Source organism: Schistocerca nitens, chromosome 7 (assembly GCF_023898315.1).
Source record: "Schistocerca nitens isolate TAMUIC-IGC-003100 chromosome 7, iqSchNite1.1, whole genome shotgun sequence".
NCBI lineage: Eukaryota > Metazoa > Arthropoda > Insecta > Orthoptera > Acrididae > Schistocerca > Schistocerca nitens.
In genome coordinates, this window is record NC_064620.1 from 346424797 (window position 1) to 346449700 (window position 24904).

Consider the following 24904-nt stretch of genomic DNA (forward strand, 5'->3'; position numbering starts at 1 on the left):
GTTAGATTTGGAATTAAGAAGTGTACTATTTGCTTACCTGCTTAACTCACCTCTACTTTGGAGTGTTGACTCAACATCTTCGTAAAACAACTTATCTCATCAGCAAACATCATTTTCGGTGCACTGTTTAAAGTCTTTGGCAGGTCAAATGTGTATAAAAGTAATCTTAAGTACTGACTGCAGAGTGAGGCAGTTTTTTATCTTTCTGCACATTTTTCTTGGCAATCGGACTATCATAGTCATAGATAAGGATGAGCCACTTGTATATGTATAAAAAAAGGTTCCTGGTAATCAAGCAGTTGTAAATAGGCATTGATGGGGGCACATGCACAAAGACAGATTGAGTGAGAAAGAGAGTGAGTGTTCAGTCAGTGAAGAAAAATTAGGAGAAACAGTTGTGTAATCACGAATTTGCAAAGTTTTGTACAGTGGTACGAGGGAGTGTCCTGAACAACATACTAAAAACCCCATCGATGGGGAGGTTTAAAGATAACTTTTTAATGTTTTTCTTGAGTAACTCATAAACTGCAGTTTCTTGTGAAAATGTTCCCCGGTACAAAATTAACTACATTACATTTCCTACAAAAAGATCCTGTTCATTTTTTCTCTAGGACTAATAGTTTCCACATTACAGGGGATGCCAAAATCGTAGGTTATTCAAAATAGTGTTTTAATGGTATTACATTAGTGATTACTGTTAAATGAAATGGTGTTAATAACAAAGTTAAATGTGTGTACCATGTTTAAGTGTAAAATTATGTTCTGGAGATGTAACAGTGTGGAGGGCTGAGGGTGATGGGTACAAGCACAAGGAAGGGTAGAAAAGAAGATTGTGTTCATGCTTGTGCCTCCTTCTTAGGTCTCCAAACTGAAGAGCAAGGTGGTGATTCCCCACTCTGTCTACCTCACTACATCATAAGGAGCTCCTGCAGAACACTGGAAGGGGGTTTTTGGGTTTAATTTCCACTAAGTGTGATATTGTAACAATATAATGAAAAGGATAGTTGCTACTCACCATACAGCAGAGATGCTGAGTCGCAGAAAGGCACAACAAAGACTGTCAGAAAGTTAGCTTTTGGCCAACAAGGCCTTTATCGAAAATAGACAACATACACACAGTCACGCAAATGCAACTCGCACATACGTGACCACAGTGTCTGTGGTTGGTTTGTGTGTGTGTGTGTGTGTGTGTGTGTGTGTGTGAGAGAGAGAGAGAGAGAGAGAGAGAGAGAGAGAGAGAGAGAGAGAGAGAGATTTTTGAGGCTTTGTTGGCCAAAAACTAACTCTCCGACAGTCTTTTTGTTGTGCCTTTCTGTGACTCATCATCTCTGCTGTATGGTCAGTAGCAACTATATTTTCATTATATTGTTGATACCACATAGAATACAGATGATGATGGTGATGAAGTCCCATACTCCGTGACGGAGCGTAGGGGAACGATGCGGGAGACCCGCACCGCCGTACTAAGCAAGGTCCTAGTGGAGGTGGTTTGCCTTTGCCTTCCTCCGACCGTAATGGTGATGAATGATGATGATGAAGACGACGACAACAACACCCAGTCATCTCGAGACAGGAAAAATCCCTGACCCCGCCGGGAATCGAACCCGGGACCTCGTGCTCGGGAAGCGAGAACGCTACCGTGAGACCACGAGCAGCAGACAGAATACAGATATTAATTACTAATAATACTAATACAAGAAACACGCATGTACAGAATCTATGTAAATTGCTGCACATTGTTAGAGGGGGAAATTGAGTCAAATCATCCTGTACAGTGGCTGCAGCTTTCTTCTTGGAAAGACAACTTATCTCATCACAACCGCTGCTTGCTTTTTGGTGTACTGGCAGAGTATACCTCCCCAGCATTTCCTGTCCAGTTCTCAGTGTGACAAGACAAAATAACTTCACTGAGTACAGGTGTATATAGTGGAGTTATTTTCTGTTTATTAAATAAGTACTTTTTGCATTCATTAAATGAAACATGTCACTATGAACAGTAGCTGTGTAGTGCTTACTTTGTAAATGTGATATTGTGAGTGACCTATGTAGTGTTGGTGGGAAAGGGATTGCATTGGTAAACATAGTACCTTGTTGCTGTCTATCATTGACAGTTTATTATAAAGCCTTGTAATTATAGCTTAGTCACTTGGTGAACATTTAATGAATGACCAGACAGTTACTATGCTTCCATCACCATTAGTTCTGTTACTTGTAGATTGCATAAATCTCTTCCATTCAGGAATTGCGGGCGCTTGTTGAGTGGACTGCACCGAGGGTAGCCACTTACCACACATTCACAGTATACCTTCCAAGGCAGCTGTGAATATATCAGGTGGAATGGGACTGATTATGTTAACGTCTAGAACAGTAATTAGCTATAATGAATTTCGTAACTTACACTGAAATATCTGAAGTTCCATAACACCTAGGTGATCTACTTCTGTTGCAGATGGAGGAAATTTAAGCATCTGTGTCTCTTCAGATTTTGGAAGAGTTGGTGATGCATTTGATAGTCCTCATTCAGTGAAAAGTATTCATGCCAGTGATATTAGAGACAATGAAATTGAAATTGATGTTGTCAATACATGTTGACAGTGTGTTACACATGGGATGGGCTCTTCAGTAGCCAGAGAGTGGACAGCTCCAGCTTTTGAATTTTTCACGTAATAGCACACTTGACAGCTGGAAATAACTATTCACGTAATAAACTGAGAATAACTCCACTACATAAACACTCACTCAGTGAAGATATTTTGCTCACATAAGAGAATAGGACAGGAAATGCAGGGGAAGCATAGGCTGTAAACTGAAATTGGAGCAACACTTACATGGAGGTAGTTGCCTTTCTCAGAAGAATACTACCACTGTTCTGCAGGATGAATAAGAATAAATTTCCCTCTACCAATGCAGAATAGCGGGCGGAGATTTACAAAGATTTAGTCCTGGTGTGTTGCTTGTGTTAGTACTATTAATAACTCTTATCAGAATTCCATGTAATGTTAATGCACTTTGTGAGAAATAAAGACCCCTGGGCATGTCTGCACACTGTAGTGTCTTCTTGTGATGTAATAGGATAGACAGAATGGGGAATTACGTGCGTGCTCTTCCATTTGCAGATCTATGAAGGAGGGAATTGCATAACCACAATCTGTTGATCTACCGTCCCTCCATATTTCTATCCCTCCAGACCTGCCCCCTCCACCCTTTTACACTCCCAGAACACAGTTTCTCTCTTAACGTGGCTATGTAGCACTTAAACACTGTACATACATTTACTCTTTGTTCTTAACCCATTTCATTTAACAGTAAACATTAATTTTATACCATTAAAAAACTATTTTTATAATCTGCAATTTTTCCATCCCCCTGCAATTTGGAAACTATTAGTCCTAAAGTGAAAAGAACGGGACTTTTGTGTAGAAAATGTAACATAGTTTAACTTTGCACTGGCAAACGGTTTTGGTAGAAACTGTGGGTTTTGAGGTATCCAAGAAAAACATAAAAAAGTGACCTATTAATGTCCTCCCACCCCACTGTTCATGCCCCATCATCAGTGGGCATTTTTAGTATGTTTTTCATGGCTCTCCCTCTGACCGCTGTTCAAATATTTGCAACTAAATAATTTTTTGTGTTATTTCTCTGTTTTTGGTCTTTGTTGACCGGGCTGAGAGCAAAAAGATCAGGTTTTGGATCAAGAGATTCCCAGATCACTTGAATGATTGCAATAATGCAGTATGAAAGTGCCTACAATATCTGTTATATACACCCTCGCAAAATACTGAATCTCCATTGCAGTACCATTGTGGAACAATAATAAAATCATATATAAAGCAACAAATCACCAGTGAATGAACTTACTATATTGAAAGTATTCATTGAGTCACTCATTCCTTCATTGTATTCTGTATGTCCCATCATGAAGAAGAAACTGCAGGAATGTGGAAAACATTGGGCATAAATCAACAAAAGACAATCGATTCCTAGAGCATTCTTACACTGTATTAACAAACTGTCACTATGCAGCCTAGTGCTGTTCATGCTCGCGCCAGCGATATGTAGCTAAGTAAATATAGAAGGAAAGTTACTACTTCCTCACTTTATTAGGCACCTACTGCTTATCTGTGATTGCTAGTTTAATGTTTATTTGATTGAACTGGTATTTTTCTAAGAAAACAATCACTACTTCTGTAGCAACAGAGGCCTGTTTGCAGTGCAGCACTACTTGTCATGCAGCTTTGAAATGAACAAGCAATGGATGTAGACAGTCACCTAATTTGTAAAAGGAGTAAAGAAAGAGGCATGATTTTAATTTATTTTCTATTGGTTATGATTCCCTGTTTCTTGCTTTATGTCAGCTGGCTTCTTGTTGAATACCTTTGCACCAGAATATCTAAATCCATATTGAACTATAGACTAGGAGCAAAGACCAGTTTGCTGATTATCTTTGTCTCTCTTGTTGTGATTGAGTAGATCACTGTTTGGCAGAAACTGACCTTTATTGTTGGCTACAAAAACCATTAATGAGTAAATGTAGAATTCTAATGTCCTTAAAAAGGGTTGTATGAGATGTACAGATTTCTACTTTAGGCAATATTCACACTGTTTGTTTCTCCTGAGTAAACACTTTATTTATTCTAGGGGCATTTTCCCAGAAGATAATGCCGTACGACAATGGGGAGTGAGAATTTGCAAAGTTGACCTGCACTCTTTTCGTCAGATCAACTCAATGAGAGTTGCTTCTAATGACATAACAAACATGCAACTGCACTTCATAATTAGTTTATACGTTAACTTTATTTTAACTTATTATCCCATTGGATCCCAAGGAATGTTACAGAGAGATTTTCATTTAGTATGTGGCTGTTAATGTCTACCTCTAGTGCTAGATGGCTTGAAATTTCACAATAAGAGTTTCTGTGAAATTAAGACGTAACTATTAGCTGTGAACTATTTCTAGGTGTGTTCGGCTATCATCTGTATCGTGCCTGGTAACACTCAGTTTGGACCCTTGATTATTGTGCTCGTGTTTTCTATTTGCTCTATAAGTCATTTGAAAATAATTTATGTAAGTTAAGAACAATAGTAGGCCTAATATTGATGCTTGTAGTGCTCCACTTGTTATTTCCCCAATTATGAGGTTATTTTCATTCCTATGACAGTCTGAGACCTTCTGCTTTTTTTATGAAAGAAAGATGCCAACTGTGTAAGAGGGATGCCATTAATTCCATAACATTTCAATTTGCAAGTACAATTTTTATGGTCTGCGCAGTCAAAGATTACAGTAAGGTCACTATCACCAGGATAATTTTTCCTGTGCATTTATGCCAGGACTGCATTTTTTAGGTGTTGTATTTATTTTGTCAGAAGGATCCTTTACAAAAGTGATTGAGAGGAGTGAAGTGGGTCTGTAATTACAGGTGCTTTGCTTAGCTCCAGTTTTAGGTAGGTGTGTTACTACAGGTAGTAAAGTCTGACAAGAAATGCGGTCCAAGTCATGGACTGATTACAAAGATAACTGAATGATAGTCCTATTAACTCAGAACAAGATTTTAATACACTGCTAGAAACATCATCAGAATTATTATTTTTGGTGAAATCATGAACTTGTGATTTGCTTAAACATTGTATTTTTGAAGGTAATGCCTGTTGTTGTATTAGAGATTATTTGTCAATAAAAATGAGAAAAATACCTGAAATGGAGCTCGCTGTTTAAAGAGGTTCTTGTCACCAATGCTGATTCGTTGGGATATGTGTATGTGGCTGTCAGAATTTTATACTGATATACCTGCTATATTAAGATACAAAAAGCTCTAGCCTTCCTTTTCCTGTATAAGAGGCTCATATTTTCTTTCTTTTTTTCTTTATCATCATTTATTAAGAAAGTGGAGTAACAAACAGAAAATAACTGAATTCAGGATTATTATTTGAGACAGATTTTTGTCTGTCTGTCGAGGAGCTCCTTGAGAAATTAAGCTGATCCCTGTGTTATATTGTCTTTTTAAGATTAATAAACACTTTATTTTATCTATTATTACTTTTCTCTTGTAACTTCATGTACTGACACATTCCATGGAGATTTGCCCTCAGTTCGGTCCTACGGAACTAGGTGTGTAAAATAATAAATAAATACATAAATAAATGTAACAGACTTGGGAGTGTGCTAAGTTTGTTGAAACTGTAGGTTGGGTTGTGTGTTATCAGTTACGATCAGTTAATTAGTCAGTTGATTTGATGATTTGATTTTAACAGGGAATCTAAAACAGCTTAGGTCCAACCCGCCACTGCCCGCACCGAAACTAAGTTTATTGTGCGGTATTGCTCCCTGTATATCTAGTAAAGCCAACCAACACCCTTAAATAGTGCAAGGAGTCCCTCTACCAGTTTTTTGTTAAGCACAGTTTTTTCAGATCTAGTTGTCCCGAAGATTCTTTATCTTTTACTCTCCAGTGCCATGCATTCGAAGATTAGGTGTGATGCAGTTTCTTCACTCTCATCACAGATCCTACATTTAGGGTCCTCTTCTGTTATACCCATTGTGCGTCGTTTTTTTTTTTTTTTTTAAATTCCCATGGCCGGTCATCAGTCCAGTCATGAATTTGATCTGTTTCCTGTTTAATCCCAGGATTATAGAGCTTCTTTTAAAACATGTTTTTGTTTATGGACCTTGGTCCAATATCCTACGTGCTGTTTCCCAAGTCAGTTCCGTAGTTCTAATTTGATCATAGCCTTGGTGATTGTCAGGACAGGTTCCGATCCAATAAATGAAGTTGTTTCCCCCATCCTAGCTGTATTAACACGATTCATGTTGTCCGTCGCACTTCACATAGTGTAGACCGGGAACTGTCTGCTAGGCATGCCCGATGTAAAAACTGACTCGGCACGGCCCGTGCCGCCTGAGTTGTTGTTGTTCCACCGGCAGAGGGTGCGGCCGAATTCTCGAGTGCTCTCTGGTGGACGGGACTTTACTTGCGGCAACTACCGTCCATGACGTGCCGTGCCGATGTGCGCCACCCGCGATCTTTCTGGTGGCTACTGCACTAGCCAATCTGTTGGCTTGTTCATTGCCACAGAGCCCTAAGCGGCCAGGGACCCACACTAGGTTTACCCTATTGCTCCCCCCTAGCTCCACCAGAGCCCTGTGGCATTCTGCAACTATCTTAGACCTTGTTGCAGGAGTTGCCAATGATTTCAGGGCTGCCTGGCTCTCTGAATAGATGTAGATGCTACAGTACTTGTAGCACCTACGCATATTCTCCTCCACACTTGCCCTGATTGCAGTAATTTCAGCTTGGAATACAGAGGCCAGTTTTCCTAGAGGGATGATGCCCTCCAGTCTTGGCTGAACCCCATACACCCCTGCCCCAATGCCTTGGTCTATTTTCAACCCATCACTGAACCAAACGATGTGTCCTGTACGGTGTCAAACTGCTTTTTCCCACTGCTCCTAGTTAGTTGTTTAGTTAGTTACATGTTCCAATGGCTATATGAATGATTCTTTCATCGAAATGATGCGGAACGTGTCAGTTTGCAGTATGTATATTCATGATTAGGTTTTTTTTCTGTCTTTCCTATTTTTAAATTAACAATTAGTTTTTAAGTAAAAATTCAGGAGTTGTCCAGGAGAAATGATTTTGAGTTAGATTTAAAACTTGCTTTGCAACCTGTCAGAAATTTTATGTTATTTGACAAATGATCAAAAATTTTTGTTGCTGTATATTCAACGCCTTTCTGAGTCACTGACATCTTAAACAATCCACAATAAAGGTTATTTTCCCCTCTAGTGTTGCAGCTATGTACATCATTGTTCTCAAATTGTGATGGATTATTTATGATGAATTTCGTTAGTGAATATACTTAATGTGTTGGCACAGTTAAAATGCCTAGCTCCTTGGAGAGGTATCTACATCATGTTCATGGGTGAACATGCACAATACTCTTACTGCCCACTGTTTTGGAATCAATACTTTCTTTCTAAGTGTTGAATTCCCCCCAAAAATTATTCTGTACTATGGTATTGAGTGTAATTATGCAAAATATGTCAGGATGTTGATTCATTTTTTTCTAAGATTACCAATTATGCAAAGAGCAAAAATAGCTGAACTTAATTTTTTGACAAGCTCAGTGACCTGCTTCTTCCCAATCGAGTTTTAATCTACACTGTTTACTAACTCCTGATCATGAGCTGCATCAATTGTTTGTATGACTCTGTTTGTTGTACAGAACTGAGTATAATGTATTTTTTCAAAGTTTGGGGAGAATCAATTTTTATGAGAACCACTTAATAATTCTTTAGAAAACATCATTTACCAACTTTTCTGTTGCTTACTTTCTAAATAGATTTAGCATAATGTATCGTCTGCAAGAAGTGCCTGTTTTGCTTGTTGAATGATAAGTGGAAGGTCATTCACATAAATAAGAAATAGGAATGGACCCAAAATTAAACATTGTGGGATTCCAGTTGTGTTTTTTCCACAGTCACTAAAATATTCTACCTTTCTCAAAGTGTCTGAATTATTCAGCGCAACTTTTTGCATTCTGTTTGTTAAGTATGATTCAAAACAGTTGTATGTAAAGCAATCAATAACATAAAACTTGAGTTTTTCCAAGAGAGTTTCATGATTACACAATCAAATGCCTTGGAAAGATTATAAATAATACCAACTAGCAATATTTTATTCTTTAAGGCTTGAACTATTTAATGAGTGAATATATAAATGGCACTCTCAGTTGAGCAACCCTTCTGGAATCCAAACTGGGGTATGCTACGTAAATTGTTTCTGCTTAAGTGTGTGACTACTCTTAATTACATTACCTGTTTGAATATTTTCAAGAAAGATGTCAGTAAGAAAACTGGATGATAATTGTTTAAGTCTGTCTTGTCACCTTTTTTTTATGAAGTGGTTTAATAATTGCATATTTTAACCTGTCTGAAAAAATTGCCTGCACAAGTGATGCATTGCATGTATAGCTAAGGACATTGCTTATTAATCTGGGTCAACTTTTCAGAAGTCTGTTTGAAAGTTCATCAACATTACATGAGTTTTTGTTTTCTAGAATTTTTATTATTGTATTAATTTCACTCAATTATGTTGGTGCTACTTCTACATGCTTAAAGTTTTGTGGAATGACATTTTAAATATATTCTCTTGCTTCTTGAACTGAACCATTTAATCCCATATTTGCTGCTATGTTTGGATGGTGGTTGTTAAAAGTACTTGCAACTTGCGAATTATGTCACAACATTGTCATTTAGTTTAATTGTTATAGAATCTTGTACACTGACTGGCTGTTCTGTCTTCTATTTGACAATGACCCACATAATTTTAATCTTATTATCAGCATTATTTCTTTCTTTCAGGATGTGCATACACCTGGGCATTTCAAAGACTTTGCTTAAAATGCTACAGTGATTTTTGTAGTGTGCAAGTAATGTCAGATCTTGACTTACTCTGGGCTTTACATAAATTTTCCTGTTCATCTTACAAGAGATTTTAATTCCCTTAGTCACCCGTGTTGGATGTTTTGGATATTTGTTTAGGAATGTGACTTTGAAATATTGACACAAATTTACTGTGGAATAAACTGAATTTGACATTAGCATCTTTTTGTACATGTACCTTGTCCCATACCACCCATTTTAACTTACTCTCAAAACATTGTATCCTGTTCTCATTAATAATACTAACTGCTTTGTGTGAACCAGCATTAGGTTTTTAAGCTCCCACAACATTTACTTTCATTAATTGTGCATCATGATCAGATGTCCAGTAGCAGCTGGGTACCCATAAATTGTTTCCACATAAACACTATCTATAAAAAGGTTACCTGTCATTGTCCAACTATTTTTCTACACATGAATTGGAAAACTGACTACTAAAAGTAGATCGAAACACCTAGATAATAAATTTAGTTCATTTTTCCTGTCAGTATCTTTTAAGAACACTACATTGAAATCTCTACAAGCTACTAACTGTTTCTTCTTGTCTGACAGGTAGCTTGATAATCCATCTAGATTTCTCATAAATAGCTGAAAGTTTCCTAGAGGGATATGTAGACTATTACAATTATCAGAGAAGTATTCTTCAGTAACAGCTCAGAAGCACATGCTTCTAGGTTCTGATCAACACAAAAACTATTTCTTTCAATACTTTTGACTTTGCGTCCAACCTTTACATATGTTGCAGCTCCTCTTTTTTCTATGTTAAACTCTACACAAAAATGGTGCAAGTCTATACTCCCAGATACTCAACTTCTCCGTCATTGTGCTTACGTGGTATTCACAGAAGATCTATTACTTCAGAATTTTTCACATCATTTAGGCATACAATAAGCTCATCTATCTTGTTTTTCAACCCTCTGATGTTCTGATGAAACAAATTAATTTTATTTTTCTGGAAACTGTTACATATACTGTTGTCTTGTACTGCTCCCCCCAAATTTCTTTTGCTACTCTCTGTCTGTAACCTGACTCTAAGCTAAAAAAATGTGGCCCTTTGATTCCATTAATCACAGGGTTGTTATCTTGTCTCTGAGCGATGTGCTCAGCTACTCTTTCCTTCCCCCTTGTATTCAGTTGCAGGCCATGATTAGTGTACCCGATCTCCCAATTGCAGCAACAGCCCCAGCACAGATATGAGACTTTGTTTCAGTCAAAAGCAATTCACTTAGCTCTTTGTTCCTGTGGCTAACAGCTGTGTTAACCCAGGGTTGATCATATCACTGCAAAACCTCAACAAACCCCACACTGTTGTGAACTATTGCTGCTCCTATTTCCTCCAGGACCCTTTACTGTGTTGCTAGCCAGGCTGTTTCCTGCTTCTTGTACTGTAAGTACCTTATCCTCAGCATCAGAATATCTCCATAAAGGCCCCTGTGTTGTCTGTCACCTGGCTAAGCTTCCCACTAGAATTCACAATGCTTGTGGCCTGGTATTCTAAGACTGGCTTTTCCTGTAGCAATTGGCCTACACTTCTCCCATGACAGCTCCATAAAAGGGGAGAGTCTTTTCTTTCCACATGACTTTTTCATTGGCCTAACCTTCAAGTCATTCCTACGAGAATGCTTCACCCTATTAAACTCAAAAACTGGTTAATTGTGTGTCTCACCCTGAGTCATGCTCGATAGGAAATTATAAGTTTTAAGGGCTGTGCTGAGATGCCAAAATATGTTGTTTACAGGTAAAAATAAATTAGAAAAAAAGTCTGCAAGAGGGAATGTTATATGTATAGGGTGAAGCAGCTAAGACCCCAACTACATCCAAAACAAGTAAATGTGTTGCGATGTAGCTTTGCTAAGTTACGGTGGATTGTGTGGTGAATTTTCTGACCTGTGCAAGTAATTTTTAATGTTGATAGCTGCTGAATTATGACAACAGCTTAGTTTGTTTAAAATGGGACTGTATACTTTTATCTTTTGTGTGGACAGAGCCTTTGAAGTAAACTTATAGAATTTTATCAAATAGTAACAAAATAAGTGTGTGGTAAACCACTGTCCCTGATCAGAAGACAAACCTCTGCCCTACAGTACCAAAATAAACACACCTGACTCAGGGACTGTTTGTATGTGTACCTCTGTACTTCATGTCCATCGGCTTGTGCTCTGCTGTTTTAGCAGTTGGACAAGTTGCTCATGAAGTTCTTCAGAGTTACACAATGTACGTGACATTGGAAAAAGTGGATGTACTTATAGTTTGTGGTGGGTGTTGTTGATCAAAAACTTTCCATCTGAGGGAGTTGCTGCAGGTTATATGCAATGTAGAAAATTCTGATGCGAGTGTATAAGTACCAACATCTAGGCATGGCATTAGTGTGGCATTCATGTCTTTCCAACATGTGTATGAGAAATGAGGAAATGTGAACTATGGCAACATTATCATCAGATCCATCCAGACAGGACCAATGTACTGTTATCCTTTTCTTGGTTGCCAAAGGACAAAAACCAGTACACATCCATCGGAGAATGGAGAGTGTGCAGGGCAGCATGTCTGTTGAAGAACCATTGTTGCAGAATTATCATGTGCCTTGAAGGGTTGATGATTCCTGTCGGATGAGGGTATGCAGCAGGCAGTTACGGACTTCTTCATGCAGCAGGACACACTATTTTACAAATGGGTATTTTCATCCTGGTATATTGGTGGGATGATTGCCTCAATGCTCATGATGATTTTGCCTGATTGGCATACTGATTCTGGAGAGAACTTGTGCAGTTTTATTATGAAAGATATGCCAAACCATTATGATCTGTCTTTGAAAGTGTAAAAAAAACACGAGAGTTTGGAAGTGTTAGATATAAAATATCATTCTTTGCAAAATGCATTACTAGTTATATCAAAATCCCTGTCAGCTGAGAGAAGTGGATAAAAAACTGCCTTGGTCTGTCAATGCGTGGTGTAGGCTTTTCAAGAATTGCGCGATTCATCTATGTTTTATTGATTGGGTTCCAAATAGCTACAAGTGTGTCTACAATTCCTAACAGATATGCTGCTGTGGTTATTGGAAGACATCCCATTGGCCATAAAGTTCTCTATGTTGCAGCAACATATTGGGAATTCTACCTGTCCTGCACAGATAATTGCAAAGTATCTTAACAGAACATTTGGAGATTGTTGGATAAGTTGTCCAGGAAAAATAAAGTGGCCTGCATGCTCATGAGACTGAAAACCTCTTGACTGTAGGAAAAATTAAAACACAATGTAAACAAGGAAAACTAACAAGTCATTAAGATGTGAAATACCTTATAACATGGGCCTGTGCTGTGATAAATGCAGGTACAATTCAGTGTGAAGTAGTATCTGTCCAGAATTGTATATATCTGTGCTTGGGGTCAACCTTTTGAGTGCTTGGTACGATAGTCATAATAACACTTGGAGAATGTAAACAGGAATTCTTGGCAGAAAGATTACATAGTTTTCATGAAACCCTGTTGGATAAATTTAGAGAACCTATATCCAAAGTTTTCTGTGCAGCCATTATGTTGCGGCCAATGAATATCTTTTGTAGGGACCATGATAAAAAGATAAGAGAGATTTGGGTGCGTACAGAGGTGTACAGGCACTCAATTTTCTTTTGCTCAATATTAGAAGGGAATAAAACAGAAAACTCGTGACACTGGTATGATTTACCCTCTGCCAAGCACTGTATAGTGGCTTGTGAAGCATTTCTGTGAATGTAGCTTTAGATATAGATGTAGAATAAACACGCAAATTGTACATAGGTTGTATCTATGCTTTTATTTGGTACAGCAGAGTAGACAACTGTGCAGACAGCAACACAGTGGTTTGTGGTTATGTTATTTTGTTTCTATCTGATCAAGTTCCACACATTATGCCACCGAATTTCTCCTGGAAAGACCTTTCCTATGCTGCAGAAAAAAATACATAGCTCCATAAAAACAAAAACAACAGTGGTGTCATAATTCAGAAGCTATAAATGCTAAAAAATTACTTGCATGTGTCAGAGGATTTACCATATTACGGTATTCACAACTACTTATTAAAAACCACTCCTTGATATATTTACTCATTCTGGATGTATTTTCGGTGGCTTGTTTTCATTGCCTCATTCTGTGTGTGTGTGTGTGTGTGTGTTTTCAAGGAATATGCCATAAAGTTGCAGCAATATGTTGTATAAACTTTTGTTGAGGTATGCTGATTATATCACTACCTGAAACTGTTTTGCAATTTTTAATCTTGCAGGGTGGCGGTGGTCTTGTGCAGCAATTGAGACGCAGTTACAGTCTGGGTGATCTGAGCTCAGATGTTGATGGTGACAGCAACAGTGGAAGAAAGGCACTACCAGAGGCTCAGGATAGGAACAGAGATCGAGAAAGGGTTGCATCAGGTGGAGGTGCATTATTTTAGTTTCAGACTTGTTTTCATATATTGACAGTATTCCATGACAGTTCTTAAGATGTCAGACAGCCTTCATTGTTTGTGTATCCTATCAGTGTGATTACAGTTTAAATGCTAGGAATGTCAGGCCAGTCATATGACATTTTCTGAATTCAGTAATCTGGGTTTTAGTTTCTCTCACATTTTACTAATTCTCAGGGTGTTCATCAGACTGCAGTGTTTGATTTGAGTGATTTAGTTACAATAATGGCTGTCATAGATACTTTATGTTAGTAATGCAGATGTACAGTACCTTCTTTTGAAGTGGACCATAGTCATCTTCTACTAAGCAAGGTGAGGCATTGGCTAAGTGTCGGAGTATATCTGGAAAATGCTAAGTTCAAATATATTTCAGTCAGTCTCAATATTAGAGAAGGAAAGTTGCTGCTTACTATATAGCGGAGATGCTGAGTTGCAGATAGGCACAACAAAAAGATTCACACAATTATAGCTTTTGGCCATTAAGGCCTTTGTGAACAATACACACACACACACACACACACACACACACACACACACACATGACTCTAGCCTCAGGTTTGATTTTTGCCTGATTTTAGTCAGTCTCAATAATTTTTTTTTTTTTTCACTGTCATCCAGAATTGCTCTAGGAGTGCTCATCTTACAAAATTACTGAAGTGTGTGGGAGCCATACCAAATAGGACTAACACAGAATATGTAACATTCAAAGAAGGCAGTTTGAGTGACCTAAGGTTCGTTTTGCTCAAGGGAGAGTGTCACAGAAATGTTGATAACCTGAATGGGCCGATGCTCAAAGTTAGATGCCATTTATCCTGTGATAGCCTATTTCCAAAGTTTTAACAACCAGTATTAAGTGAAAAATCTAGAAATGTACTTCAGTCTCCTGTGTAATGCTCCCATGGGGACCAAAAAGATAAGACTAGACTAGTTACATCGTGCACAGAGGCATTTAAGCAATCAGTCACTTCCTGTGCCCACTTTGTGATTGGAATGAGAAGTGCTACTAAGTACACTCCGCCCTGCACTTTACAGTGATTTGCAGAGTATACATGTAGATGTAGATTGCTACGATAGTTTATTCTGACAAAACCATAGGCGAGTCTTTGTAGCATCCTCCTCTGACTAAAGTGGTGCTGTTTTTGTAATAATCCTACTATTGAAACAATATTAATCTTCAGCGAAAACTCCTCAGTTGCTAAGCTGCATCTAGAGCTTTTGATGACTCCCATCATCAGTGGTAAAAATCTGTGTGTATCAAAATTCTGTGTATATAAGTAGAAAATGTGAAGCTCCTGGAATGTTGCAGAGGTTGGCTTGGTAAAATTTGATACATACTGACCACCGTGCAACACTCCCCATTGGACTAGTCATACTGGAGTGGGTGAGTGCATGTGTGACTGTGACGTGGTCATTGTAACCAGTGCCATTGTGTTCACTTTTGTTACCACTGTTTATGGCCATTGTAACTTCTCACTTCAAGTTCAGTACACACTGCACCCAGAGAATAACCACAGTTTGTTTTAAAGTTGTTGTTGCCAAGTTGAAATTCTGCTGCACCTTTCATAATGAAGTCCCAGTATGGTGCTTTATGGGCCTGGATATTTGTTTCTTGGAACCTTATTTAGTGAAAATTTTCAAAGATGTGATCCATTGTTGCACCTAGTTTAATTATCAGTGTTTTACGTGGAATTTGTTGCATTCATCAGTCAGGTACAGAAAACATCAGCTTGGTGGCAACAACTGTAACAGAGACTGTGGTTACCGGACAGTGTGCATGGAAAGGTCAGGCAGACCGGAAATAAACAATTGCCACAGATATGGCCATGACGGCATGGGGATCAGTGCCCACATCACCATCACTCCTATTCAGTTGATCTGATGATGCATGTGGCTCTGTCTTCCAACCAATAATGTCCATAGATATTGAATTTGACATGTTAGGAAATACTGCAACAAGCCACAAGTTTTTTTAGAAATGATTTTATTATACCTGAGCCCATCATCAGAAGGTAGTGTGGATTTCCTGGCAAGTTTTACATTTTCATCATAAAATATAACAAAATTTTTGTGATTACATAGTTTACAAAATGTTTTACATTCTGTACAAGCTCTACACGTTGTAGTTATTTCATGAAATGCTCTCCTTATGTATTACAAGAGAGAGGTTGTATTCTGTTTTCTGATCCATACTGATTCATGAGCTAAAATAAATAGCATTATTTTTTTAAGTAAGTGCAATGTATATAGCTTACATACAATGTAAAATCTTTTGTGAACTATGTAATCACAAAAACTTTATTATACTTTAGGACACAGATGTATAATGTGCCAAGAAATCAACACTACTGTCTGACGATGGGCTCAGGCCTGAAACTAGTAATGATACAATAAAATCATTTCTAAAAAAAACTTGTTGCTGGTTGCAGTATTTCCTACAGTGTCATTTACAAAAACAGCTGTGGTGTTCTCTAACCATAATAGATAAAATAATATTGAATTTTACCAGGTCCAAGTCCAAAACGTTCTAGAAGCTTTCCATACGTTACATGTATAGGGATCATCAGCGTGTCCTGGTAGTGTAAGTCATCAAAAGACCAGGGCCAGTAACAAAACTGATGTGGCTCACCAACTGATAGGTTTTTATCAAAGAAATCTGCCGAATAAAATTTTAATGTCACAGATTTATCATGCTTTACTTTTCCATTCCTATAGCTAATTCTCTCTTTCTCTCTCCTGTTTTTAGTTATGATAGTAGTATTTTACTTGTAATTTCTCAAGATATCAGTTTATTCTTCCTGAATACTTCACTAGCTCTACCTACAATCCAGAACTTGATTTTTATATCTGTGCATATTGTGAAATAGTGTAGTTAATACTTATTATAATTCTTACAAGCTTATAATTCTGCTTTATGATGACAATAAAATTTGTACTGTATTAGCTGAAAACTCAGTGATTCATAAAATCTTACGTTTCACTTATGGTATTTATGTAAATTTGTTTTTCCTTAAACTATATTATGTCAGCACTTTGGCTTCTCAAAAATAAGATTTTTGGATCAGCTGAGGCACATGTAGAGCAATTGTTTGTTCCTGGTATTGTTGTGGCATCATTCTTTGTATTGCTGTTATGACAACTGTGTTGAACATTTGTCAGAAGGTGATACTATATGCTGAACTGAGAACTGAATCAGAATAACTGAGGCATGCAAGCTGGTTCTCTTAGAAGAACACTTCCTATTAAAAGCAGATGTATGGATTTGAGTCCCAGTCTACCAGTTTTTCTTAATTCATCACAAATGTTCAACACAGTGTGTTCTCTGCAGAGAATAAGACACCTCAGATTGATCCAATAACTGATGATCATATTTCAGACGCAGCAGTTGTTAGCCTTTGTGAATGTTGTACCTCTCCTTGCTCTTCTATTTTACTTGACTTTTCCCTCCAAATTTAACTTAGTCAGCGAGTTTTCACCTTAATTTCCTGTTTTATGACTGAATTCAAATACGAGATGTGGTCAAACAGTGAGGGAAATTCTATTTTTCATAAAGGATGTTTATTTATTTATTTATTTATTTATTTATTCATCAGCACCATCATCATCAATTTCAACTTTGTCCCCTTCAGAGTAATCCCCCTCAGATACAATGCACTTATGCCAGCACTTTTTACAATCTAGTAAGCACTTCTGAAACTTAATTTTTGTTATGGCATTCAGCTCCTTCAGCAATTCTGTTTTTATCTCATCAGTGGAGGGAAAATGATATCCTTTCATGATTCTCTTCACCCTCAGGGAAAGAAAAAAGTCACAGGGGTCATGTCCTATGAATACGATGGCTGAGGCAAAGTAACAGTTTTGTTGTTTGCCAAAAATCACAAACAGGCATTGGGGTGTACACGGGAGCATTATCGTGATGCAATTTCCACGAGTCCTTTTGCCACAATTCTGGTAGTTTTCTTCAGATCACTTCACGCAACCGATGTGTAACTCCCAGGTAGTACTCCTTATTGATTGTATGACCGTGAGGCAGGAACTCATGGATCCTATCCCTTTTAATCAAAGAAAAGTGTGAAAAGAACCTGACATGTGTTCGAATCTGTTTATTTCCTTTTTCAGGCAGTGTCCATTGGGACGATTAGGCCATGGTTTCGACATCATACCCATGTTTCGGCAGCTGTTATAACCTCTTTCAGATGTTCTGGATCATTGTCAGCTTCACTCAGCATTTCCTGAGTGATGCCTGTGTGACTTCGTTTTTGGTTGAAACCCAAGAATTTTGGAATAAACTTTACTGCTACACATTTCATGCCCAAAACATACAAAACAATTGCTTGGCCTCAGCCAAAGGATATGCTAGCATCTTAAGCAGCCTCTCTGATGGTGATTCGATGATCATTTTCTTTACTTGTGGTCCATAATTGATATGCTAGGGCGTCCAGGGTGGCTATTGTCTTCAATGTTTTCTTGACCCTCTTGCAACATTTATACTACTTGGAACTCTTGTCTTACACGTAACAGATTTGCTAAAAGCCATACGCAACCTTTTGAATGTGGTGCTTCACTCAAGTTCATTTTTTTAAGCAAAATTTAATGTAAATTCTTTGATCCATCTCTTTTGCTTAGCACTCAGAAACACGTACAAACTTTTTGACTGTCAACAATAAACTACCCCCCAGGGGGTCCACAACTCTTTTGTGGATACGTGCGTAGCGAGCACGGGACCCCGAGCTAATGTGGCCTTCCTTCCTTTCCTGGCTGCATACCTTCCCTTTCCGCATCCTTCCCATCCCCCATCTCTGCCCCCCCCCCCCCCCACCACTGGCTCTTTCCTTTCCTTTCTCCCCCTCTGGGAGTATGGTTTGTGCCTACGTCCGGAGACGGACGCTCGAAACTGTAACAAATTCTTTGCTTTCTCCACTTGCAAGTCTTCGTCCTTCCCTTGTCCTTCTCTTTTCCTTACCTCTTCTCTTTGTCCTTTTCTCCGCTGCGGCGTTTGAGACCCCTCTTCTTTCCTTTCCCTTTCACTTTCTTCCTCCCTGTGCGTGTCTGAAGGCCAACCCACGCATTTCCATGCGTAGCCGGTGACGGGGTAACGCGTAATTCCCCGCCCCGGGTAGACAGGTAGGACACATACGTACCCCCTGCTAATGGCCAGGCCCAGGGAGATGTGATTACCCGAGCTGATACCTTCCGAAAGTGCCGATTGGTCCCTCCGTCCGTTTGTCGGGAGGTGTGACCTGAGGTGTGAACAATCACCTAAGGCGGAAGTGCCCTCAGAGAGGGCCCCGACAAGGAAGGAGCGCGCCATCGGAGATGCCGGTAATCATGGGGGATACTTTCGCAATGGTTTCCTCATCTTCCACTGTGTCAGCTCACAAGCGTAAGTTCAGTGAGCCTCAGCCACAGACAGTCCTTCCATCGTTGCCACAGTTCCTTGTTGTTTCTCGGTCTGACGAAGGTCACGACTTCTCCACGGTCAACCCTTTCATTATTCAGAAAGGTGTCGACGCAATTGCAGGTCCTGTAAAGTCTTGTTCCAGATTACGGAATGGCACCTTGTTGTTAGAAACAGTCAGTGCCCTCCAGGCACAAAAATTGCTGCGTACTTCACTGCTAAACACCTTCCCTGTCGACCGAGCGAGGTGGCGCAGTGGTTAGCACACTGGACTCGCATTCGGGAGGACGACGGTTCAATCCCGTCTCCAGCCATCCTGATTTAGGTTTTCCGTGATTTCCCTAAATCATTTCAGGCAAATGCCGGGATGGTTCCTTTGAAAGGGCACGGCCGATTTCCTTCCCAATCCTTCCCTACCCGAGCTTGCGCTCCGTCTCTAATGACCTCGTTGTCGACGGGACGTTAAACACTAACTACCACCACCACCTTCCCTGTCCGGGTGGAACTGCACCGTACTTTAAATTCATCACATGGGGTCGTTTATACTCGCTCCCTCGACAGATTGTCCAACGAGGAAATTCAACACTACCTGTCTGACCAGGGCATAACGGCAGTTCATAGTCATGAAAAGGGTTGACACGAACATCATTCCAACCCGTACTGTCTTCTTGACATTTGACGAAGTTCAACTCCCATCGAAAATCAAAGCAGGCTATGAGATAATTTCCGTTCGCCCTTACATCCCAAACCCTACGCGTTGCTATCGGTGTCAGCGGTTCAATCACACCAGCCAGTCCTGTTCCAATCCGGCCAAATGTGTTACGTGTGGCAAGGATGCCCATGAGGGTGCTTGTCCACCTCCATCCCCTCGTTCCATCAACTGTATGGGTGACACGCTGCTTCCTCTCGAGATTGCCCCATTTTTAAAGATGAAAAGCTCATCCAGGAAATCAGAGTGAAGGAAAAGGTGTCGACCTTTGCTGCTCGAAAATTATTCGCCAGTCGACAGCCCACTGTGCCTCAGACAGGAAAATACAGCACTGTCCTTGCCTCTCCTCGGCCAACAAAGGAGGCGCAGACTTGTGACCTTACCTTTAGTACCACGGTCGTCAGATCGGCCAGCGCAAAGATCTCCCGTTCAACCTCCCCACTTTCGCCTGCCCATTCTATGGCTCACCCTTCATCGGGTTCTGCTAAATCTAGAGCCCAAAAGTCAGACACCAAGACTTCGAAAAAAGAGCATACTCATGAAGATTTTTTACGTACCCCAACTTCACAACCATCGGTTCCTCCTTCATCTAAACCTCATGTTTCCAGGAAGGCTAGTAAGAAACCCAGTTCATCTCCTTCTCCGCCAAGGCGTGTCTCATCTACAGCACCACCTGGCGGTAATCGCCCTCGGCCGTCTTCTGTGTCGCCGAGGCGCACTGCTGGTGGCCGATCAACCGGCCGATCGCTGGTGGCAGGAGCTGCTCCTGAACAACCTATGGATCAGGATCTTATGCCTTCGGCTGACTGCCATTCCATGCTGTCGGTCGCAAGCTCTGAGCACTCGCTGAGTTGACGGCAACCTTGGTCACATTCCTCCATTTTCTGTTCACCGTATGTCCATTATCCACTGGAATATCCGCGGCCTTCGAGCCAATTGGAATGAATTGTCGATCCTCTTACGATCCTACTCGCTGGTTATCTTCTGTCTTCAGGAAACAAAGCTGTGTCCCCATGACCGCTTTGTTCTCCCCCATTTTCAGTCTGTCCGATTTGATCTCCCCTCTGTTGAAGGCACTCCAGCACATGGAGGACTCATGATTCTTCTCCATGATGCTCTCCATTATCACCCAATCCCCTTAAACACTTCCTTCCAAGCTGTCGCTGTCTGTCTTTCCCTTTCTGGATATAACTTTTCTTTTTGTACTGTATACATTCTATCGTCCACACCAATGGCACGAGCTGATCTCCTTCATCTTCTTGGTCAGCTTCCACCCCCCCCCCCCCCCCTATTTGCTGGTTGGGGACTTCAATGCCCACCACCCGCTTTGGGGATCTCCACATCCTTGTCCACGTGGCTCGCTATTGCTAGACGTCTTCCACCAAGCGGATCTAGTTTGCCTCAACACTGGGGTCCCTACATTTTTGTCTGCCTCCACGACAAATTTCTCTCATTTGGACCTTTCAGTCGGTACTGTTCCACTAGCTCGGCGCTTCGAATGGTTCTCCCTTGCTGATACACACTCGAGTGACCACTTTCAATGTGTCCTTCGATTGCAGCCACAACTGCCATATATGCGGCCGAGACACTGGAAGTTTGCCCAAGCCGATTGGACACTTTTTTCGTCTCTAGCGACATTCGATGACCGTCACTTTCCTAGCGTCGACAATGAGGTCACTCATATTACAGGCGTTATTCTTACAGCTGCGGAACGTTCAATACCACGCACCTCCAAATTGCCCCGGCGCCCCCCCAGTTCCTTGGTGGAACGAAGCGTGCCGTGACGCAATACGTGAGCGGCGACGTGCTCTTGTATGCAATCCCTCAACACCCTCCGTGTCCTGAATGGTACCTCCTGGGGAGCGGACCGAGTGGTCCTCCTCCGCCTCTATCGCGCCTTAGTGCGCTCGAAATTGGACTATGGAAGCATAGTTTACTCCTCTGCTCGGCCGTCTATTCTTTGGCATCTTGACTCTGTCCACCACCGTGGATTACGTTTGTCTGGAGCTTTTTACACGAGCCCTGTGGAAAGCCTTTATGCTGAGACTGCTGAACCTCCGCTGTCCAATCGGCGGGCAGTCCTTCTAAGTCGTTACGCAAGCCATCTATCTTCCATGCCTGCTAATCCGGCCCATGACCTTTTTTTCGACGCCTCCTTTGATGTAGGGTATGCAGGCCGCTCCTCCTCCCTACTACCCCGGGGAGTCCGCTTCCGTCAACTGCTCCATTCTCTTTCCTTTCGCTTTCCTAAAACCTTCTTGACAACTTGGGGTACAGCACCGCCTTGGCTCCGTCCCCGGATCTGCCTGCTCCGTGACCTTTGTCAATTTCCCAAGGATGGTACCCCTAGACTTGTTTATGGTCGGGCATTTGCTGCTCTATGTGCACAAATGAAGGAAGCCACATTTATTTACACTGATGGCTCGAAAACATCGTTAGGTGTAGGGAGTGCCTATATTGTTGGCGACACCCCGAATCGATTTTTGGCTTCCCGACCAGTGTTCGGTTTATACTGCGGAGCTTTACGCTGTTCTCCAGGCTGTCCAATACATCCGCCGCCATCAGCGGATACAGTATGTTATCTGTTCAGATTGTCTCAGCTCTCTACTCAGTCTCAAAGCTCTCTACCCTGTCCACCCTTTGGTCCACCGGATTCAGGACTGTCTGCGCTTGCTCCACGTGGGGAGCATCTCGGTGACGTTCCTCCGGCTCCCAGGACACGTTGGTATCTGTGGAAATGAGGCGGCCGATATAGCGGCCAAGGCTGCAGTCTCTCTTCTTCGGCCAGCTATTCGATTGATTCCCTTCGCCGATCTACGGAGCGTTTTATGTCATCGTGTTGTTCTTTTATGGTACGCACATTGGTCGACACTTCCCGATAATAAATTGCGGGACGTGAAAGCTCTTCCCTGTGCTTGGACCTCTTCCTCCCGAACGCGTCGTCGGGAGGAGGTAATTTTAACTAGACTTCGGATAGGGCACTGTCTTTTTAGCCATCGACATCTTTTAAGCGGCGATCCTCCCCCACTCTGTCCCTACTGCTCTCAGCTGTGGACGGTAAGACACCATTTAATTGAGTGCCCCTATTTTACTCCGTTACGTGCCCGTCTACAGCTGTCGCCTGATATATCGTCCATTTTAGCAGATGACACGCTCTCGGCCAATCGCGTTCTCGAATTTATTAGTGCCATTGATATGACGTCAGTCATTTGAAGCTTTTTTTGGGGACAACAAACCCCTTTCTGTAGTGGATTTTTAAGCTTTCCTTCTGCTTTTAGTTTCTCCAATTTTTTGAGTTCCGTTCCCATTGCTGCTGGTTTCCATTTTCGTTTTTTACTGTTTCTTAAGTCACGGAATGGGCGCTAATGACCATAGCAGTTTTGCGCCCTAAAGCCAAAACAAAACAAAAACAATAAACTAAATATTCGAAACAGCTGAAAATCCAAACATATACCAGGAACATACGTACTAACAAGATTAAAAAAATAATGAATATTGGTTGTGTGAAGTCTTCAAAATTCCAGAATTCTCATTAGTTTTTTGATTGTACCTTGTATTTTTATTACATATTGTGATTTATAGGGTATTCATTTTGATACTTTTCTTGTGACAGCTTCAGTATCCAACAGACCCAGTTGTGCAAACAGCATTTGCGTAGTGATTTTTTGTTAAGGAGAAACCAGTTAAGAGCCCCCGATGTCATGTTGGCTATGAATATATTTTTAATTTCTTAATGCAGTGATTCCTGTTGTCTCCAATGCCATTCTACCAATAGTCTTTGCTGACTTCCATCACAAGGAAGCATATATAGATAAAAGGTACTGAATCTACTGCCATACGCCGTACAGGATTGAAACCGTAGGCATTGCTGTTATTAAATGGACGGTTTGAACATGTCTAATTAATTAACTCATAGCTTCATGTAGCAGAACATTACTCTGGTTTTGCTGCACAAGAGCCCACTATTAACTATTTTAGTGACCTGCTCTAATATTTCCAGTATAACTTACTTAACCCTTGCAATACCAATGTATTTTCAGTAATGTAACATGGGGTCATTTTATGCCCACAAAAAAATAAATTAAAAGAAACAAAATTTATTGATTATTTTGACTTATATTAACAACAGACTTTTTTTAAAGAGGTACTGATTTGTAAATAGCACCTAGAACTTGGAAATATCTTTGATTACACTCTTAGAAATACCAAGAAACTTTCAATAACGTGTATTACAAAGGAGGGGGTATTTTGTGACCACCACAAAAAATTCTTTTTAATACGCATCACTAATTACTATGGACTTTTACTCACAATATACTTTTTAAAGAGATATTGATGTATAAGTAGAGCCCTAAATCTGAAAATATGTAATATGACATTCAAACATTGGAAAATCCAGGATGGAATGTAACAATATTGTGCAAAGGAACGTTGTTACTCACCATATAGTGGAGATGCTGAGTCGCAGATAGGCACAACAAAAAGACTGTCACAGATATAGTTTTGGGCCAGTATGGCCTTCATCAAAATTAGATGACAAACTCACACATACATACTAATGCAAACGCAACTTGCACACACGTGTGTGCAGTCTCAGGCTGTTGAGGCCCAAATTGTCTCTGTTTGTGTGTGTGTGTGTGTGTGTGTGTGTGTGTGTGTGTGTGTGTGTGTGTGGTCTAATCTTGACGAAGGTTGTACTGGCTGAAAGGTATATTTGTGACAATCTTTTCGTTGTGCCTATCTGCGACTAAATATGACATCCATTGTGATAAGTCGCATCTGCTGCTGAAACATAAACTTGTGGGCTAAGTTTAACTGAAAAATTTAAAATATGTATGGAATAGTTTAATAATGTAATCCTACAGCCAGAATTTAAAATACCATGTCAATAAAAGTTAGCCTCAGGAAAGAGGCACAGTTCATTGGTATT

At 40.3% G+C, this 24904-nt stretch overlaps 1 protein-coding gene across 4 annotated transcripts in view; it reads left to right on the forward strand.

Annotated features, from left to right (window-relative positions):
- LOC126195026 (uncharacterized) overlaps positions 1–24904 on the forward strand; it is a 313542-nt gene that overhangs the window by 252139 nt on the left and 36499 nt on the right. For 3 of the 4 annotated variants that reach the window (XM_049933465.1, XM_049933466.1, XM_049933463.1), the window contains one exon: positions 13694–13844. In XM_049933465.1, coding sequence (XP_049789422.1) covers positions 13694–13844 — 151 coding nt within the window. The remainder of the gene's footprint in view (positions 1–13693; positions 13845–24904) is intronic. The other variant, XM_049933464.1, reaches the window with a different exon arrangement.